We start from the raw sequence: 18,920 nt of genomic DNA on the forward strand, positions 1-18,920 counted from the left end.
AGTGAAAAAGTTGGCTTAAAGCTCAACATTCAGAAAATGAAGATCATGGCATCCGGTCCCATCACTTCATGGCAAATAGATGGGGAAACAGTGGCTGACTTTATTTTTTGGGGCTCCAAAATCACTGCAGATGGTGACTGCAGCCATGAAATTAAAAGACGCTTACTCTTTGGAAGGAAAGTTATGACCAACCTAGACAGCATATTAAAAAGCAGAGACATTACTTTGCCAACAAAGGTCCGTCTAGTCAAGGCTATAGTTTTTCCAGTGGTCATGTATGGATGTGAGAGTTGGACTATAAAGAAAGCTGAGTGCCAAAGAATTGATGCTTCTGAACTGTGGTGTTGGAGAAGACTCTTGAGAGTCTCTTGGACTGCAAGGAGATCCAACTAGTCCACCCTAAAGGAGATCAGTCCTGGGTCTTCATTGGAAGGACTGATGTTGAAGCTGAAACTCCAATACTTTGGCCACCTGATGTGAAGAGCTGACTCATTACAAAAGACCCTGATGCTGGCAAAGATTGAGGGCAGGGGGAGAAGGGGATGACAGAGGATGAGATGGTTGGATGGCATCACCAGCTCGATGGACATGGGTCTGGATGGACTCCGGGAGTTGGTGATGGACAGGGAGGCCTGGCGTGCTGCAGTTCATGGGGTCGCAAAGAGTCGGACACGACTGAGCGACTGAACTGAACTGAACTGAACTGAATGGCTACTTATATTAACCATGTTCCAAAGATAAAAGTGGAAGAGGTTTTTAAAAAATTCATATATTCCCATCTCAAAAGTGAAGGGATCTACCAAAAAAACTATCCTAGAAATATGGATCTTTTTTAAAATTTAACTTTATTAGGGCAGATTTTAGATACGGTAAAACCCACCTACATTTTAAATGCAGTTTGACAACCTTTGACAAATGACTCATATGACCACAAAAAAGAAAACTTCACCTGAATTTTTAAATTACCAATTTGATTTTTAAAACAGGCATAGGGCTATTTGTATGTTAGTCACTAAGTTGTGTTTGACTTTAGCAACATCACGGATGGAAGCTTGCCCATCCCTTGTCCATGGAATTCTCCAAGGCAAGAATACTGGAGTAGGTAGCCATTCCTTTCTCCAGGGGATCTTTCCAACTCAGGGATCAAACCCAGGTCTCCAACACTGCAGGCAGACTCTTTACTGTCTGAGCCACTAGGGAAGCCAGTTTTCTATTTCTTTTGTACTTATGTTTTTCAAGCAATTTGTCCACTTCATCTAAATTTCCTGGCTTAAAACTGTTCATAGTATTCATCTGAGATCCATCTTAACCTGGTCAGGATACCATGACAAAATACGACAGGGTGATTTAAATAATAAAAATTTACTTTCTCACAGTTTTGGAGAATAGAAGTCCAAAATCAAGGGTCAGCATTGTCACTTTCTAGTGAGGACTCTTTTCCTGCCTTATAGACAGCCACCTTTTCACATGGTCCTCACATGGCAGGGTGGAAGGAAAAAGCAAGCTCTCTTCTTAAAAAGACACTAATCCCTTTGTGAACCCCATTCCAAAGGGCCCATCTCCAAAGACTCTGGGGATAAGAGCTTAAACATATGAATTTTAGGGGTATACAAACATTCATCCCATCAGTTTAGTTGCTCAATCGTGTCTGACTCTTTTGTGACTTCATGGATTGCAGCACGCCAGGCTTCCCTGTCCATCACCAACTCCTGGAGTTCACTCAAACTCATGTCCATCGAGTCGGTGATGCCATCCAACCATCTCATCCTCTGTCTTCCCCTTCTCCTCCTGCCTTCAATCTTTCCCAGCATCAGGTCTTTTCTAATGAGTCAGCTCTTCGCATCAGGTGGCCAAAGTACTGGAGCTTCAGCATCAGTCCTTCCAATGAATATTCAGGACTGATTTCCTTTAGGATGGACTGGTTTGACCTCTTTGTAGTCCAAGGGACTCTCAAGAGTCTTCTCCAACACCACAGTTCAAAAGCATCAATTCTTCGGCGCTCAGCTTTCTTTACAATCCAACTCTCAAATCCATACATGACCATTGGAAAAACCATAGCTTTGACTAGATGGATTGTTGGCACAGCAATGTCTCTGTTTTTAATATGCTATCTAGGTTGGTCATAACTTTTCTTCCAAGGAGCGAGCGTCTTTTAATTTCATGGCTGCAGTCACCATCTGCAGTGATTTGGGAGCTCAAGTAAATAAAGTCTCTCACTGTTTCCACTGTCTCCCCATCTATTTGCCATGAAGTGATGGGACCAGATACCATGATCTTAGGTTTTTGAATGAGTTTTAGGTCAGATTTTTCACTCTCCTCTTTCACTTTCATCAAGAAGCTCTTTTGTTCCTCTCTGCTTTCTGCCATAAGGATGGCGTCATCTATATATCTGAGGTTACTGATATTTCTCCTAGCAATCTTGATTCCAGCTTGTGCTTCATCCAGCCCTGCATTTCACATGATGTACTCTGCATATAAGTTAAATAAGCAGGGTGACAATATACAGCCTTGATGTACTCTTTTCCCAGTTTGAAATCAGTCCATTGTTTCATGTCCAGTTGCAACTGTTGCTACTTGACCTGCATACAGATTTCTCCGGAGGCAGGTAAGGTGTTCTGGTATTCCCATCTTTTGAAGAATTTTCCACAGTTCGTTGTTATCCACACAGGTTTCCCTGGTGGCTCAGCTGGTAAAGAATCCACCTTCAATGTGGGAAACCTGGGTTTGATCCCTGGGTTGGGAAGATCCCCTGGAGAAGGGAAAGGCTACCCACTCCGGTGTTTTGGCCTGGAGAATTCCATGGACTGTATATAGTCCATGAGGTTGCAGAGAGTTGGACATGACTGAGCGACTTTCACTTTCACTTCACTTTCCCTTTCTGTTAGAACCATTTGGTGATGAGGTGGTTTCCTTGCCCTTCAAGAAACAGAGTGGGCCCTAACTTAGTCTCTTCCTATTAATGGTGAAACAGGAGGGAGGGGAGCAAGGCACAACTTTGGGTGCTTTCCTGGTGGCTCAGACGTTAGAGTCTGCCTGCAGTGCGGGAGACTCGGGTTTGATTCCTGGGTTGGGAAGATCCCCTGGAGAAGGAAATGGCAACCCACTCCAGTTCTCTTGCCTGGAAAATTCCATGGATGGAGGAGCCTGGTAGGCCACATTCCATAGTATTGCAAAGATCAGACACGATTGGGCAACTTCATTCTTGCTTTTTTGATGATCCAGCAAATGTCAGCAATTTGATCTCTGGTTCCTCTGCCTTTCCTAAATCCACCTTGAACATCTGGAAGTTCACAGTTCATGTACTGTTGAAGCCTGGCTTGGAGAATTTTGAGCATTACTTTGCTAATGGGTGAGATGAGTGCAATTGTGCAGTAGTCTGAAAATTTTTTGGCATTGCCTTTCTCTGGGATTGAAATGAAAACAGCTTTTCCAGTCCTGTGGCCACTGCTGAGTTTTCCAAATTTGCTGGCATATTCAATGCAGCACTTTAAAAGCATTATCTTTTAGGATTTCAAATAACTTCTCCAGGTCTTCCCAGGTGGCATCAGTGGTAAAGAACCCACCTGCCAATGCAGGAGACCAAAGAGACACAGGTTCAATCCCTGGGTCGGGAAGATCCCCTGCAGGAGGACATGGCAATCCACTCCAGTATTCAATCCATAAAAGTACCTCTTTAATGTCTACAGGATCCTTCTTGATACTGGTAACTTACCTTCTTTTTCTGTCTACTTAGAAGTTTATTAATTTTACTGATCTATTAAAAAGCAGCTACTGCTTTCATTATCCTCATTTTCTTCATTCCGCTATTTACTTGGGGTTTAATTTGTCCTTCTTATGCTACACTTAGAAGCTTATTCATTTTACACATTTTCTCCTTTTCTAATAAAACATTTAAAGATGTAAATTTTCTCCTAAGAACAGCTCTAGCTGAATCCTATAAACTTTAGTAAGCCATGTTTTCCTTTTAATTCACTTCAAAATATCTTCTAATTTCCCTGGTGTTTTCTTATTTGATCTATGGATTATATGTTACTTTTTTTTTTTAATTGTTTTATTTATTTTCTGCACAGGCACATGTGATAGAAGGGACCTTTTTTTTTTTTTTTTTTTAAAGATAATTCATACAACTACTGATTGATTATACAGAGCCATTTCTCAGTCCTCTTTTCTTTCCACTTAAGAAAATTAAAATGTATCATGATGAGAATGATTAATGCCAAAACAAGATTTCTGGCTTATCATTTAGGGTACAAATACACACTTCATTGCTTGACATTTTATTGAATGCTAAGCAAGACTAAGCATCTCTGCCTTCGTTGTACAGAGCTGAAGCAGAAAAGCAGGGAGGGGGAGACAGCACTATTGTCCTTGGCGGGGAAGATGTAAGCCCCTGTTGTCCTGTCTCGTTGTGGGGAGGCTAACCCATGTTCTGCCGGTTGCCATAGCCTCTAGGATGGGTGTCCTTCCAGTCATCCCACTCTCGAGCTCTGCACACTGCCTGCTCATCATCCTCTTCCTCCTCATGCTCCTGATCTTCTTGTTGCTGAGCTGCCCTTTTGAACTCTGACATTGTCGTGGCTATTCCCTGATCTGGTAACGCTCCAAATTTCCGATGCTGTTCATACCAGTCATTCACTGTCATAGATGCCAGACTTGGATAACCAGCTCCAAATACTTTGGCTTGGGCCATGTTCTGAGTGAGAACAAACGGTTTCATTGGAGGCCTGTCCTGATGAGATGACTGAGAAGTTGATGCCTCGTGTGTGGAGTCTTTTTCTCTCAAGATCTTTATCTCCTGGTCAATGCTCTCAATCTCTTCTAAGCTGATACCAATCCACCTTCGAAGGTGAAGGAGGTAATATTCACGAACATGCTCGTCATCTGCTTGACCACTTTCCACAGCAGATTTCAGTGCAGACAACCTATGCTCCACCTCCTTCTTCTGCTTGTATCTCTCTTTTTTAGCCTGTCTCTGAGATGCCATAGCAATGATGCTAGGATAGGCCATGGAGGAATTAGCAGTGTTATTTCCAGCTAAGTTGGTCTTGGTTTTGGGCAGCTCAAACTTTGCCACGTGATAGTACTGGCACTGAGTTAAGAAGTTTAAGAAGTGTTCTCGAGCCCACTGCAAATGATCTAGACGCTTGCTGGGACTGACTTGTTTCATGGTGAACGCTCCTTGAAATGCTGGCACCATCAGGTATTTCAGGTCAGTGGACGCGATCTCCTCCAAATCTTCATTTTGGCTGAACAAGTCAAGCTGTGACAACATTTCAGCAGCCTTCTTCAGGAGATCCAGTCCCTTGAACACCTTATCTTGGATTATTTGGGAGCTGGTGGGTTCAGCTGCGATTTCCACTTCATCCAAAAGCTGCTTGCTGGTTTCGAACAGCTCGGGGAGCCGCGGGAGCAGTAACTCGTCTTCAGCTGCTGCCATCTTAGGGAAGGAGGAACCCCAAATTTATTTTTTAATTGAAGGATAATTGCTTTACAGAATTTTGTTGTTTTCTGTCAAACCTCAACATGAATCAGCCATAGATAGACATATATATGTATGTATACATATATACATAGGGGAGGAGAGGGTTAGATGTATGGAGAGAGTAACATGGAAACTTACATTACCATATGTAAAATAGATAGCCAATGGGAATTTGCTGTATTTCTCAGGAAACTCAAACAGGGGCTTTGTGTCAACATGGAGGGGTGGGATGTGGAGGGAGATGGGAGACAGGTTCAAGAAGGAGGGGATATATGTATATGTATACCTGTATATGTATAGTTTCTTTTCCTAAGCAATTGGAGATTTCTTCTCAAATATTTGAGTATTATTTTTTAAAATTTCTAGTTCTAATATAACTCTAATACCTAATTTTAATGCACTCATATTTAACTGAGACCTATTTAAGGACCCAGCATATAGTCTACCTCGCAGACCACTTCATGTGAACCTGAGCATGTATCCTGATAGTGCTGGGGAGACTATTCCATTGTCAATTAGGTCAAGCTGGTTGAGAGTACTGAAAACTTCAGTATTAGAGGACCTACAGACTTCTTTTAAAGGGTCACATAAATATTTTAGACTTCGTGGGCCATCCAGGCTCTGACCCAGCTATTCATCTCTGCAGTTATAAAATGAAAGCAGTCAGAGGTAAGATGTAAACAAGTAGGCACGACTGTGTTCAAATAAAACTTTATATACAGACAATGAAATTTAATTTCATGTAAGTTTCACAATCATAACAAAATATTCTTTGTGTTTTTCACCATTTAAAGTGTAAAAATCAGGGACTTCCCTGGTGGTTCACTGGTTAAGATTCCATGCTTTCAAGGTAGGGGTCTCCAGGTCAATCCTTGGTTGAGGAACTAAGATCCCACATGCTGTGCCATAGGGTCAAAAAATAACAATAAAAATTTTTTTTAATGGAATAATATGAGGTATATAGTTTATTTTTTTATGTAAAAATCAGTCTCAGTTCATGGGCAATACAAAAATGAGCAACTGGAATGGATCTGGCCAACAGGAGAATTTGCTAACCCTGTTCTGTATCCTTACTAATTTTTATGTACTGGGCTATCAATTACTGAGAGAGGAGTATTGAAATCTCCAGCTATAATTGTGGATTTTTCTATTTCTTTATTTAGTTGTTAGTATTATGTATTCTGAAGCTCTACAATTAGGTGAAAAATATATATATGTATCAAGAAATATAAATAAATATATGGAATACAAAGTAATAAATGATAAATAAAATAGAATATAAAAAATAATCTTAAGAAAACCAGGACAGAAAGCAGAAACAGAATGAATATAAATAGAAAACAAAAAGCAAGATGACAAACTTAAACCCAACCATATCAATAATTATATAAAGTGAAAATGGCATAAAGATTCCAATTGAAAGGCAGAAGTTACAACAGTCTGGATAAAAGCAAAATTCAATTATATGGTGTGAATAAGAAACTCATTTTAAATATAAAAATCTCAGGTTAAAGCTAAAAAGACGAGTAAAGAGAAATATGTAAACACTAATCATAAGAAAGATAAAGTGGCTGTACTAATATCAAAGTAGACTTCAGGAAAAGAAATATCACCAGGGATAAAGAAAGACACTTCATAATGATAAAGGGATCAATTTATCAATAAAACATAATACATCACACATAAAACATGCACATAAATGGCAGATAACCTCTGGTTTTCAATTATGTTTACTTTTTTGGTTAGTTTTTTTTAAGTGATTACTCTGGAGTTTAATCAACAATAAGTTTCTTTAACTTACCCCAGTCTACCTTAAAATAATACTATAATACATAGGTATTATGTAAGAACTTTTCAAAGTATACATCTGTTTCTCTTATCATACATATTCTTTGTATTACTGTCATATATTGTACTTTTCACATTTGCTACAACCCCCCCAACTATATTAATTTTATCTTGCTTTAAATAATCAATTACCTTTTTTCCTTTTTGCATCTTGTTTTAATCACTTGTATCTTATGGAGCTTTCCATAGAGAGCATTCTAGAGTTTTTTTCAAAAATTTTTTACTATGGTATAATACACATAAAATCACTATCTTTAAACACAGAATTCAGTGATGTTAAATACATTCATAATGTGCAACTATCACAACCATTCATTTCCGTAACACTTTTCACCTTGTGTTGATAAAACTGAAATTCTATATCCATTAAATGAAGCTCCCTAAACCCTCTTCTTCCAGTCCCTAGCAACCACCATTCTACTCTCTCGCTCTAAGATTCTGTCTACTCTAAGTATTCTTTCTCATTTCTTTTTGAGCATATTAGATAGCTATTTTCTTTATGGTTACCATGGGGATTACTTTTAACATCCTAAAGTTATAACACTCTAATTTGAATTTAGTCCGGCTTAACTTCAATAACATACAAAAACTCTGCTCCTTTATAGATCTGTCCCCACCTCTTTCCACTATTACCACAAAAAATAGATCTTTAAACAATGTGTGCCCAGAAAAACAAACAATTCATTTAAATGTTATCAGTCTCCTAAATTATGTAGAAAACAAAATGTGGAATTACAAACCAAGTCACTTGAGAACTTTAGATTAATAATTTTTAAAAAAAAGTGTATTAGGCCCTTAAATCTGCAGAGAAGAAAAAGTGGATTACAAACCACTGTTTGAATGATACAGGCTTTTACAGTGGCATTCACTGAGATCTTTACTTCCTCAAATAAATGGCTTTGAGCTACTGTCTACTGTCTTTTTTCATTTCACCCCAAGGGACCCCTTTGAATATTTCTTACAGGGCAGATCTAGTTAAGTAATAAACTTTTTCAGTTTTTACTCATCTGGGAATGTCTTAATTTCTCTCTCACATTTGAAGGACAAATTTACCAAACACAGGATACTTGGTTAACAGTTACATTCTTTGACAACTTTGAATATATTGGCCCACTGACTTTTGTCCAAGTTCCTGAAGAGAAATCTGCTCATATTCTTATTAAGGATCCCTTGCATGCGATGAGTCGATTCTCTCGCAATGCTTTTTGGATTTTCTCTTTATCTCTGACTTCCAAAAGTTTGGTTTCAAATGTGTCTCAGTGTGGGTCTCATCAAATTCATCTTACCTGGAGTTCATAAAGGTTCTTAGATGTTTATATTCATATTTTTCATCAAATTTGGTATTGTGGTAATGCTGGAAATCAGATTCTTCCCTTTTCTCAGGGTTTTCTTGTCTGTGTTATTGTTTTTCTGATTCTTTTGGACTGCCTCTATGCCAAGAATAAGCTTGAGGTGTAAATTTAAGTCCTTCTCAAGTGTCTTCTGAGCCTTTTCCTGGGCATGCACTAATACTTTCTAATTTTCTCTGTAGATGCAGTTGTGTTTTTAATGTCCTAGTCTTTAATATTTGCTTCCCAAAAGGGGATAGGGGAAGGAAAATGAAGGGGAGGAAGGTGTAGAAAACACCAACCCTTTATATCCTCTGAAAGTCACATGTACTGGGGGTGAGAGGTGCTGACCAAAGGGAGAGATGCAAGAAGAATGGCTGCCTGCCTCTTCGCATCTATGTGATCAGAAGGAGCAATCAGAGCACAGATCCTTGAAGCTCTTGCCCACCCTGGCTCCTATTTGTAAGCTGCTCTGGAACTCACACAGCTGCCTGCCATGTGACTGAGGGTGAGGGATGGTAGCTGCTACTGTGCTGAGAGCTAAAATTGACCATAATTAACCACAGTTTACCTTCCAAGTCTTCCCCTGGAACTCGCAGGCCTTCAAGACTCCAGAGTTCCAAATTAGTTACAGGCAGATTCTGCCAGCCCAATTGTCATTTAGGTAGAAAGACTGCTGGTGCTTCTTACTCTACCACCTTTCCAGAATCCCTCAATTATCTTTGAACTTAACCAAAAACATGAGGAAGAAAAGTCACATATCCACATATTTACCACTTTGTGTAGACCCAAATTTCCACCTGGTATCACTTTCCTCAAGTCTGAGGAATTTCCTTTTCCATTTCATAAAATTTAAGTCTGTTACTAACAAATGTTCTCAGCTTTTGTGTGCCTCAAAAAAGCTTTAACTTTTATTTTTGAAAAATATTTTAACTGAACATAGAATTTCGGTCTGATTGTTATTTATCTTCAGTACTTTGAAGATGTTTCTCCATTGTCTTCTGATTTGCACCATTTGGGGGCAAGAACTCTCGTTACTCTTATCTTTGTTTCTCTGAAAAATGTGACTTTTTTCCTTCTGGCTACTTTTAAGATTTGTTCTGCATTCCTGGTTTTCAGCAATTTGATTATGATGAGCCTTGGTGTGGTTTCCACTGTATTTATCCTGCCTGTGGTTCATTGAACTTCTTGGATATGTGGGTTTACAGTTTCCACCAAATTTGGAATATTTTCAGTCATTATTTCTTTAGACATATTGGTTTCCCAACCCCCATCTTTTTTTCTGGGACTTCAAATATACATATGTTTAGAACCACTTTACTTTGTTCTACAGGTTACTAAGGCTCTGATTTTTTTTTTTTTCAGTTTTTTTTGGGTCTGTGTTTAGTTCCTACTGTTGACTTTAAATTCACTGATTATTTCTTTTATAGAATATTAGTGCTGTTAAAGCCATGCCTGTTTCTTTTTTAGATGCTATATTTTTATCTCTAGAAGTTACATTTGATTTTTATTTTCTCCTTGTTATTTTCCTTTAAATCCTTTCCCATACTTTAGTAACTATTCCAAAGTCCAAATCTGCTGATTTCATCATCTGTCATTTTTTAGACCTGTTTCTGTTGACTGATTTTTCTTCTAGCTACAGGTCACAATTTTGTGGTTCATTCCATGTCTGGCAATTTTTGGTTGAATGCTCAACACTGTGAGCACCAGTATTTGTTTCATTCCTTTAAAGTGCCAAACTCCTTTCTGGAAAAAAGTTACTTTCAGATCAGCTAATTGTTTTATAGCTTGTTTTTAAGTCTTTTTAGGGTGGGTTTAGAATAGTCTTTATGGTAGAGCTGAAATATCACCCCTACTGGTCAGGCATGTATGGCTTAATATTCAGCAATAAATTCAAAGGCAGATTTCTGGAGCATTTTTCTCACAGATGGAAGCTAGTACTCCTATAGGCAGAAAGATAATAGAGGAAAACCCATGTAGAAATGTAACACTTCCACTTATATCTTGTTAGACAGCACTCAATCACATGAACACACCTAGCTATAAGAAGACTAGACAAGCAGTCATTTAATCTGGGTGACAACATGCCCTGATAAAAATTAGTGCTCTGTTGCTTAAGAAATTGGGGCACACAATAAATAGTCTCTGCCATCATCGTAAGATTACATTTAGAAGGCAAAGCATATGATTTATGTAGACAAGTGTAAAACATTTGTCTACAGAGCCAGACATCCTGGAATGTGAAGTCAAGTGGGCCTTAGGGAAGCATCACTACAAACAAAGCTAGTGGAGGAGATGGAATTCCAGTTGAGCTATTTCAAATCCGATGATGCTGTGAAAATGCTGCATTCGACATGCCAGCAAATTTGGAAAACTCAGCAGTGGCCACAGGACTGGAAAAGGTCAGTTTTCATTTCAATCCCAAAAAAGGCAATGCCAAAGAATCCTCAAACTATTGCACAATTGCATTCATCTCATCCACTAGCAAAGTAATGCTCAAAATTCTCCAAGCCAGGCTTCAAGAGTACATGAACTGTGAACTTCCAGATGTTCAAGCTGGATTCCTTTCACTGACAGGATCACAACAAACTGTGTTTCCTAAAGAGACAGGAATACCAAACCACCTGACCTGCCTCTTCAGAAATCTGTACGCAGGTCAGGAAGGAACAGTTAGAACTGGACATGGAACAGACTGGTTCCTGATAGGAAAAGGAGTACATCAAGGCTGTATATTGTCACCCTGCTTATTCAACTTACATGCAGAGTACATCATGAGAAATGCTGGGCTGCAGGAAGCACAAGCTGGAATCAAGATTGCCAGGAGAAATAACAATAACCTAAGATATGCAGATGACACCACCCTTATGGCAGAAAGCGAAGAGGAACTAAAGAGCCTCTTGAAGAAAGTAAAAGAGAGTGAAAAAGTTGGTTTAAAACTCAACATTCAGAAAACTAAGATCAAAGCATCTAGTTCCATCACTTCATGGCAAGTAGATGGGGAAACAGTGGAAACAGTGACAGACTTTATTTTCTTGGGTTCCAAAATCACTGCAGATGGTGACTGCAGCCATGAAATTAAAAGATGCTTGCTCCCTGGAAGAAAAGCTACGACCAAGCTAGATAGCATATTAAAAAGCAGAGACATTACTTTGCCAACAAAAGTCCGTCTAGTCAAGGCTACGGTTTTTCCAGTGGTCATGTATGGATGTGAGAGTTGGACTATACAGAAAGCTGAGTGCCGAAGAATTGATGCTTTTGAACTGTGGTGTTGGAGAAGACTCTTTAAAGTCCCTTGGACAGCAAGATCCAATTAGTCCATCCTAAAGGAAATCAGTCCTGAATATTCATTGGAAGGACTGATGCTGAAGCTGGAACTCCAATATTTTGGCCACCTGATGCAAAGAACAGACTCATTTGAAAAGACCCTGATGCTGGGAAAAACTGAAAAAGATCGAAGGTGGGAAAAGAAGGGGATGACAGAGGATGAGATGGCTGGATGGCATCACCGACTTGATGCACATGAGTTTGAGTATATTCTGGGAGTTGGTGATGGACAGGGAGGCCTGGCGTGCTGCAGTCCACGGAGGTGCACAAAGTTGGACATGACCAAGTGACTTAACTAAACTGAAACTACAAAAATTTTGTGATGAAGACAGTATACAAAAAGATCTTTCAACACAGTACTATACATGGCTTTCCTTTAGCAACCCATTATTAATGTGATTTTTAAAATTATTTATGTCTTTGAAGAACTACTTAAGTATCTTACAATGGGATTAAACTCTTTAAATGAGCCCTAGAAACTTTCCAATAAAATTTGTTCAAAATCAATCAGAAATATTTATTCAAAGAAGTCAAGAATTAAGAGTAACATAATCTTTAGTTTTTGAAATTTTTAGAGAATTGCAAATATTGAATCAAGTATTACAAAAGTATTTTTAATGTATAGGTGACCTAAAAAATAGAAGCAAAATTTTTAGGTACCAACAGGCCAGCCCCTTAGGAGGCCCCCTTTCAGTAAAAGGCAAAGTAAAATTAGAAATTTTCCATCTACCACAGGTATCGAAAAAGGAAGTATATGTCTGTTCAGAGATCTGAATGGAGAAATGTAAATACCCAGATTTTTACTTTCTCTTGTCTTCTGGTATGAATCCCCAAAGCAATATATTAGCATACACATTAGGGTGTGTTAGCAGGACTATACTGTGCTACGTGTGCACGCTCGGCTGTGTCTGACTCTGTGCAAGTCCATATACTACAGCCCGCCAGGCTCCTCTGTCCATGGAGTTTTCCAGGCAAGAATACTGGAGTGGGTTGCCGTTTCTACCCTAGCAAATCTAGCAGAGCAAACACAAAAGATTCTCAAAGAAGGAAAAATAGAATTTAGTTGAAGTTTATCTCATAACCAAAAATTATGAATCAAGTAAAAATAATATACCATAAGCAAAGATTAGCTGATACAAACCCCAGGAATATTAGCACCCCTAAGAACTCCATAATTGTAAAATCTGAGACTATAAAAATTGTTTTAAATAATTAAAAAATTAGGGGAAAAAACAATAGTGACCATAAAAAAAGAACACGATACTAAAAAAACAAAACTAGGTGGTCTTTAAAAAAACGCGTCAAATGGACACAGAAAAATGAAAAATATATGCCTTGAAATCAAATACTCAACAGAAGGATTAAACAGCATACCAGACAAAGCTGAACACTGAGTGAATCAGAAAACCATTTCAAGGAAATTATCCAAAATACAGGACTTTAAGGAGAAGGAGGTGACAATGAATGCAAGAGGTTAAACAAATGCAGGACTAAATGAGGTGGCCCAAAACATGTCTAACTGGAGTTCCAGAAGGAGGCAATTCTGTGGAAAGTTGGGGTCACTACTAAGCAGGATAAATTAAAGTAAGTCTGCAGCAATGGTCTTCAACCCTGGCTGCACCTTACATGTATCAGCTGCTGCTGCTGCTGCTAAGTCGCTTCAGTCGTGTCCGACTCTCTGCGACCCCAAAGACGACAGCCCATCAGGCTCTACCTTCCCTGGGATTCTCCAGGCAAGAACACTGGAGTGGGTTGCCATTTCCTTCTCCAAAGTATGAAAGTGAAAAGTGAAAGTGAAGTCGCTCAGTCATGTCTGACTCTTCGTGACCCCATGGACTGCAGCCCACCAGGCTCTTCTGTCCATGGGATTTTCCAGGCAAGAGTACTGGAGTGGGGTGCCATTGCCTTCTCCGACATGTATCAGCTAAGAAGCTTTAAAAACAGTACCTAGGCCTCTCCTTCCCCAACCAGCAATTTCAGAATTGGTGTGGAGTAGGTCAAGGTATCTGTATTTTCTTCAAAGTTTCCCAAGCTATTTTAGTGAACCCTCAGAGAACCAGCGATCCACACCCAGGCATAGCTAGAGACACAGAACAAAATTAAAGAGAAAACTGTTAGAACAACTACAGAGAATTAATTCTATCTACACAATAATAACATAGGCTGACAAAAGGCTTCTCAACAACAGAGGCTAAAAGAATAATAAAACAGTACCTGCAAAGTACTAAGAGAAAATAACTGTCAACCTAAAAACACTGAACCTAGAATGAAAAGGGATACAAGAGGAAATTCAAAACATAAAGACAAAACAGAGCAGACTACTGCTGCCAGATAAACTCACAGCTCATACATCTTTCTTTTCCTAAGTAATCAATCAATCCAGATGTCAGTCTTTCTGGTCATCTGTTCTAGTAGTTTATAAATATGATCAGACAAACTGACCTCGGTTTTAAAGTTAAAAGCAAACATGTTCCCCCCCGCCACCCCCCGCCTAGATGTACCTAGCTCTAGGAGTAAGAGCCAAATTCTCCTTAAAAGTCTAACAGATCAAGAGGATAATCAGATTTTAGAACTTCAAATTCTAGTTATTTCCTTCATTCAGTAATTCTCTTTAAGTGTGGCTCCTCAAATGTCAGCATCATCATTCCTGGAACTTGTGGAAATGCAAAATTATCAGGACCCATCCTGGACCTACTGGCCTAGCAATTCTGAGGATGAACTCTGCAAATGTGCTTTAACACTCAGATGATTCTGAAGCCAAGTCAAATTTGAGAGTGCTTTCAGTCTCCTGCTCCTATTATCTACTGTTCACACTTTCACAAGAACAAACCCCCTGTTGCTGCCCCACCAACGAATCTTCTAGGGTAATGGTCCATGGCTGACCAATTCTCATATACTTTTAATCTCTTCACTGAATTTTCTTTTCATTTTTCTCTTAACTGTCACTTCTCTTATAGGGGTTCTCACAGAAAGGTTGTTCACTCTTCCAAACATCAGTGTCTAGAAGGTGAGGTCCACTCTTCTCTAACTTCCTATAACTCCAAAAACCTTTGGATAAAAAAAATCTCGTCTTTTCTGAGACTCTCTACTCTCATGGCTTCCACTGTTAAGTGGCTGTGATATAGATTTCCAAATGTCTCTTATGATGCTGAAACCAGAAGAACCCACTACCTACCTGACGCTTCCATCTGGATGTTCCCAGAGGAACCTCAAATCAATGTATGAAATCTGAACATGCTATGTTGTCCAACCCTATTTTTTCTGTATTTTCTAAAATAAATGAAGGCACTACAATTCAGCTACACAATTATCCAAATCTAAAATCTGAAAATCAGCAGTGGAATTCCTTATTCAAACACTCAACTAATCACCAATTACCATCAATTTCACCTATGTTCTCTAATTCTCTCCATCACAACTGCTACTGCTACAGTAGAAATCTTCCTCCCTTACCAGGATTTCCTGTACAGCAATAGCCTCCTAACTCCCTTGCTATCTCTTCAGTACTTCACTCCTCCAATTCATTTTACAGTCCTCAAATTTCAAGAACATTTAGTTTTAAAATCATGTGAGTTTATAAAATTTTAACTTAGTTTTAATACTTCTAAAGTCATCATCATTCAGTGCAAGCTTTTAAATCTAGCTCTTTTACTCAACAGTTCTAGATCACCAACTTATTGATAATTTATCACAATTATGTAACAAAGAATGCCAGTCAAAAATTAGATCCAAATTAATCCTTAAAATTTAAGGGTGCTGTAACTAGTAACTTCATCTATATGAACTTCACTGCCACAGATTTTAGTTTTTGTTATAAATAGTAGCACTTGATGTTATAAGATGAGCAAAATAAGAACACTGTGGAAAAAATGTTTGAAACCCAGGGAAGAAAATTCTCAAATTTTGAAAAAAAAAAAATGAAAACTCACCGTATACACCTGCAGAAGGAGTGGAATTGTTCATGGTAAAAGGTCCGTTAATGATGCCAGAAGAAAGAAGCTCATCAGACCCCCGCTGAAAAGCAAGAGCAATATTGTGTTAATAAAAATGAGTCTCTGATAATGATCCATAAATTTACTACTAAAAATTTTAAAAGCTAGCACTATTACTTAAATCTGATTATCACGGCATTTAAGGAGAACACCTCAAGAATCATGACATCTAAAGGCTGGAAGAGAACAGTAAAGGAAAATTATTGCACATCTACATGGCTGTTAACAATAAAAAAAAGAACTGCCATCACATAATTGGGAGCATAATCCTATAACCTTTTTTGATCAAACCCTCTGAGATGTTACAGCTGAAGTACCAAAAACCATATTCAGGGGTTGTATCCTAATTATTATTTTTGCAGTATACTTTTAAGTATATTTAGTGTATTTTAAACACAATTGGTATATTAAGCATGTTAAGTTTTTTAGTATGTTTTTAAGCATTTGCATGTGAATAATTTGTGCAGCACTCCCTTTTTCAGACATATATATAAAAATATATATATACTTTTTCATGATATATATATTGTATACATATATTCTTAAAAGTTGAACAAAAAGATGTAATTTATTTCTATATTGGCCAAATCCTTTAAATAAGTGATTTTTCTTCCATTATTCCTTAAATGGTCTTTATTGTGTATTATTTCTTAAATAACTACTCTTTTAAGTAATTTAGACTTTTTTTCAGGTAAGAGCTTGACCAATTTCAAAGTTGAATTATCAAAGCTAAAAGGTAAGTGAGCGGGACTAGCCTTTTCATTGTGACCATGAGGTCTATTACCAAGATTAAAACATTTATATATAGGAATGACAATAAGCAACATGTATAAATTTAAAACCAACCTATTTCAAATGGTAATTTGTTCAGCTCTCAGTCAATGTTTTTGGCCACATGTCACCACTTGTGAGATCTTAGTTCTCTGACCAGAGATCGAAACCTGGCCCCCGACAGCAGTAGAGAATTTCCTGATCCTCCCGACCCAGGAATCAAACCCATGTCTCCTGCTTGGCAGGTGGATTCTTTACTGCTGAGCCATGGGGGAGATCTAGTTATACATACACAATGTAATTAGTAGTGAATAGCAATCCCTTAAAGGTAAAAATATTCTTTCAATAAAGGAAACTTTCTAAAGTTTTAAAAAGAAATGCAAACTTTTTGATACCAACAAAAAGCAAATTCCCTGTCAGATAAATTGATAAAAGACTGGATTTTGACACAATCAAAATGGAAAGGACTGCAAAAGAGATTTAATAAAGTTCCATTTGTAATTAACCTTTGAGAATAAGAGGGGCTTCCCTGGTAGCTCAGTCAGTAAAGAACCTGCCTGAAGTGCAAGAGACCTGGGTTCAATCCCTGGGTCAGGAAGATGCCCTGGAAAAGGAAATGGCCAACCACTCCAGTATTCTTGCCTGGAAAATCCCATAGACAGAGGAGCCTGGTGGGCTACAGTCCATGAGATGGCAAGAGTAGGACATAAGAAGAATAAACAATGTGGCACTAGAACTTTCCTTCAGCACACTGATGATATCTGTTTAGGAAAAAAACGAGGTCAAAATTTTCACTATAACCATCTTCATTTAAACATTTTTGCATACTTATCCAATTATATCAGGAAAATATATAAATGTTAATTAGCTAGATCATTTTCATAGTTGTGTTATCCTAATACACACTGTACAAAGTTATAATATGAATCTATGTTTCTCTGTAATCTTTTTAACTGATAAGTTTTTGTCACATTGTTAGTCTCCATCATAATTATTTAATGAATTCTTAAATTCTGTAATTGCCTACTATTTCCCTACTACTCAATATTAGCACCACATGTAAGTTATTGATCCCCAAAATTATGCTGCATTTAGAATACAGTATTTTCTTCTATCCATAGAATAAATATTCAGAAGTAAAAGAGACAATCTTTTCTTTTTGAGTGAAGGTAAAACTGTAAGAAATCTCAAACTTCTGTTTAACAATATATAGTAACTTCAAGTTACTAATATACTACAAATGACTACTAAGATGCATTTTTGCTTCTACAGTAAAAGTGAAAGTCACTCAGTTGTGTCCGAATCTTTGCAACTCCATGGACTATACAGTCCATGGAATTCTCCAGGCCAGAATACTGGAATGGGTAGTCATTCCCAACCCAGGGATCGAACCCAGGTCTCCTGAACCACAGGTGGATTCTTTACCAGCTGAGCCACAAGGGAAGCCCAAGAATACTGCTGTGTGTAGCCTATCCCTTCTCCAGCGGATCTTCCCAATCCAGGAATCAAACCAGTCTCCTGCATTGCAGGTGGATTCTTTACCAGATGAGCTACTTCCAAAGGGTTCTTCAAATATTGTTGGAATTGGCACATGACCGCCACAATTTTAATATTACTCAGTTTGGCTCACAGTCTGTGTAATAAAGAATCTAACCTTGTTCAAAGAGAGGTCTGGTTTTTGCCCTCTCCTTCTAGGAGGTAATCTCTAAATCCCTGGTAAAGTTATGCCTGAGAAAGTGTCTTTTTTTTTTTAAACTTGAGGGGATTTGAGTCACCAGACAGTATTACAGGCAAGGTTGACGACATGGCTGGAGGGGCTGGAGAGTGAATTCTAAGATTAGCCTCCAGAGCAATCAAGTATGCTTAACACAGAGTTGTTGGTCATGCTACATAGAATTGCTGTTTTGTAGTTTAGTCGCTAAATCATGTCTGACTCATGTCTGTGACGCCATGGACTGCAGTGCACCAGGGTCCTCTGTCTATGTTCAAGGCAAGAACACTGGAGTGGGTTGCCATTTCCTTCTCCAGGGGATCTTCCCGACCCAGGGATCCAAACTGGGTCTCCCGCACTGCAGGCAGATTCTATACCATTTGAGCCACCAGGGAAGCCTGTTCCCTAACTTGACTGTTGGCCTAATTCCTCTCATGGATAAATGATGAATCAATAGAGCAAAT

At 38.4% G+C, this 18,920-nt stretch overlaps 1 protein-coding gene and 1 pseudogene across 4 annotated transcripts in view; both read right to left on the reverse strand.

The window, feature by feature from the left end:
• The window catches only part of PTBP3 (polypyrimidine tract binding protein 3), a 91,804-nt gene that overhangs the window by 53,784 nt on the left and 19,100 nt on the right, over positions 1-18,920 (reverse strand). For 2 of the 3 annotated variants that reach the window (XM_027550514.1, XM_027550510.1), the window contains one exon: positions 15,912-15,996. In XM_027550514.1, the coding sequence (XP_027406315.1) occupies positions 15,912-15,996 (85 nt within the window). Of the gene's footprint in view, positions 1-15,911; positions 15,997-18,920 lie in introns of those variants that run through there. The other variant, XM_027550512.1, reaches the window with a different exon arrangement.
• Positions 4,262-18,920, reverse strand: part of LOC113897663 — a 33,782-nt pseudogene continuing 19,123 nt past the window's right edge. Inside the window, exons 2-3 of the transcript XR_003512390.1 lie at positions 15,912-15,996; positions 4,262-5,437 (exon numbers count right to left, since the gene is read on the reverse strand). The product of XR_003512390.1 is annotated as an immunoglobulin-binding protein 1 pseudogene (transcript). The remainder of the gene's footprint in view (positions 5,438-15,911; positions 15,997-18,920) is intronic.

The sequence above is a fragment of the Bos indicus x Bos taurus genome, chromosome 8 (genome assembly GCF_003369695.1).
Source record: "Bos indicus x Bos taurus breed Angus x Brahman F1 hybrid chromosome 8, Bos_hybrid_MaternalHap_v2.0, whole genome shotgun sequence".
Classification (NCBI taxonomy): Eukaryota; Metazoa; Chordata; class Mammalia; order Artiodactyla; family Bovidae; genus Bos; species Bos indicus x Bos taurus.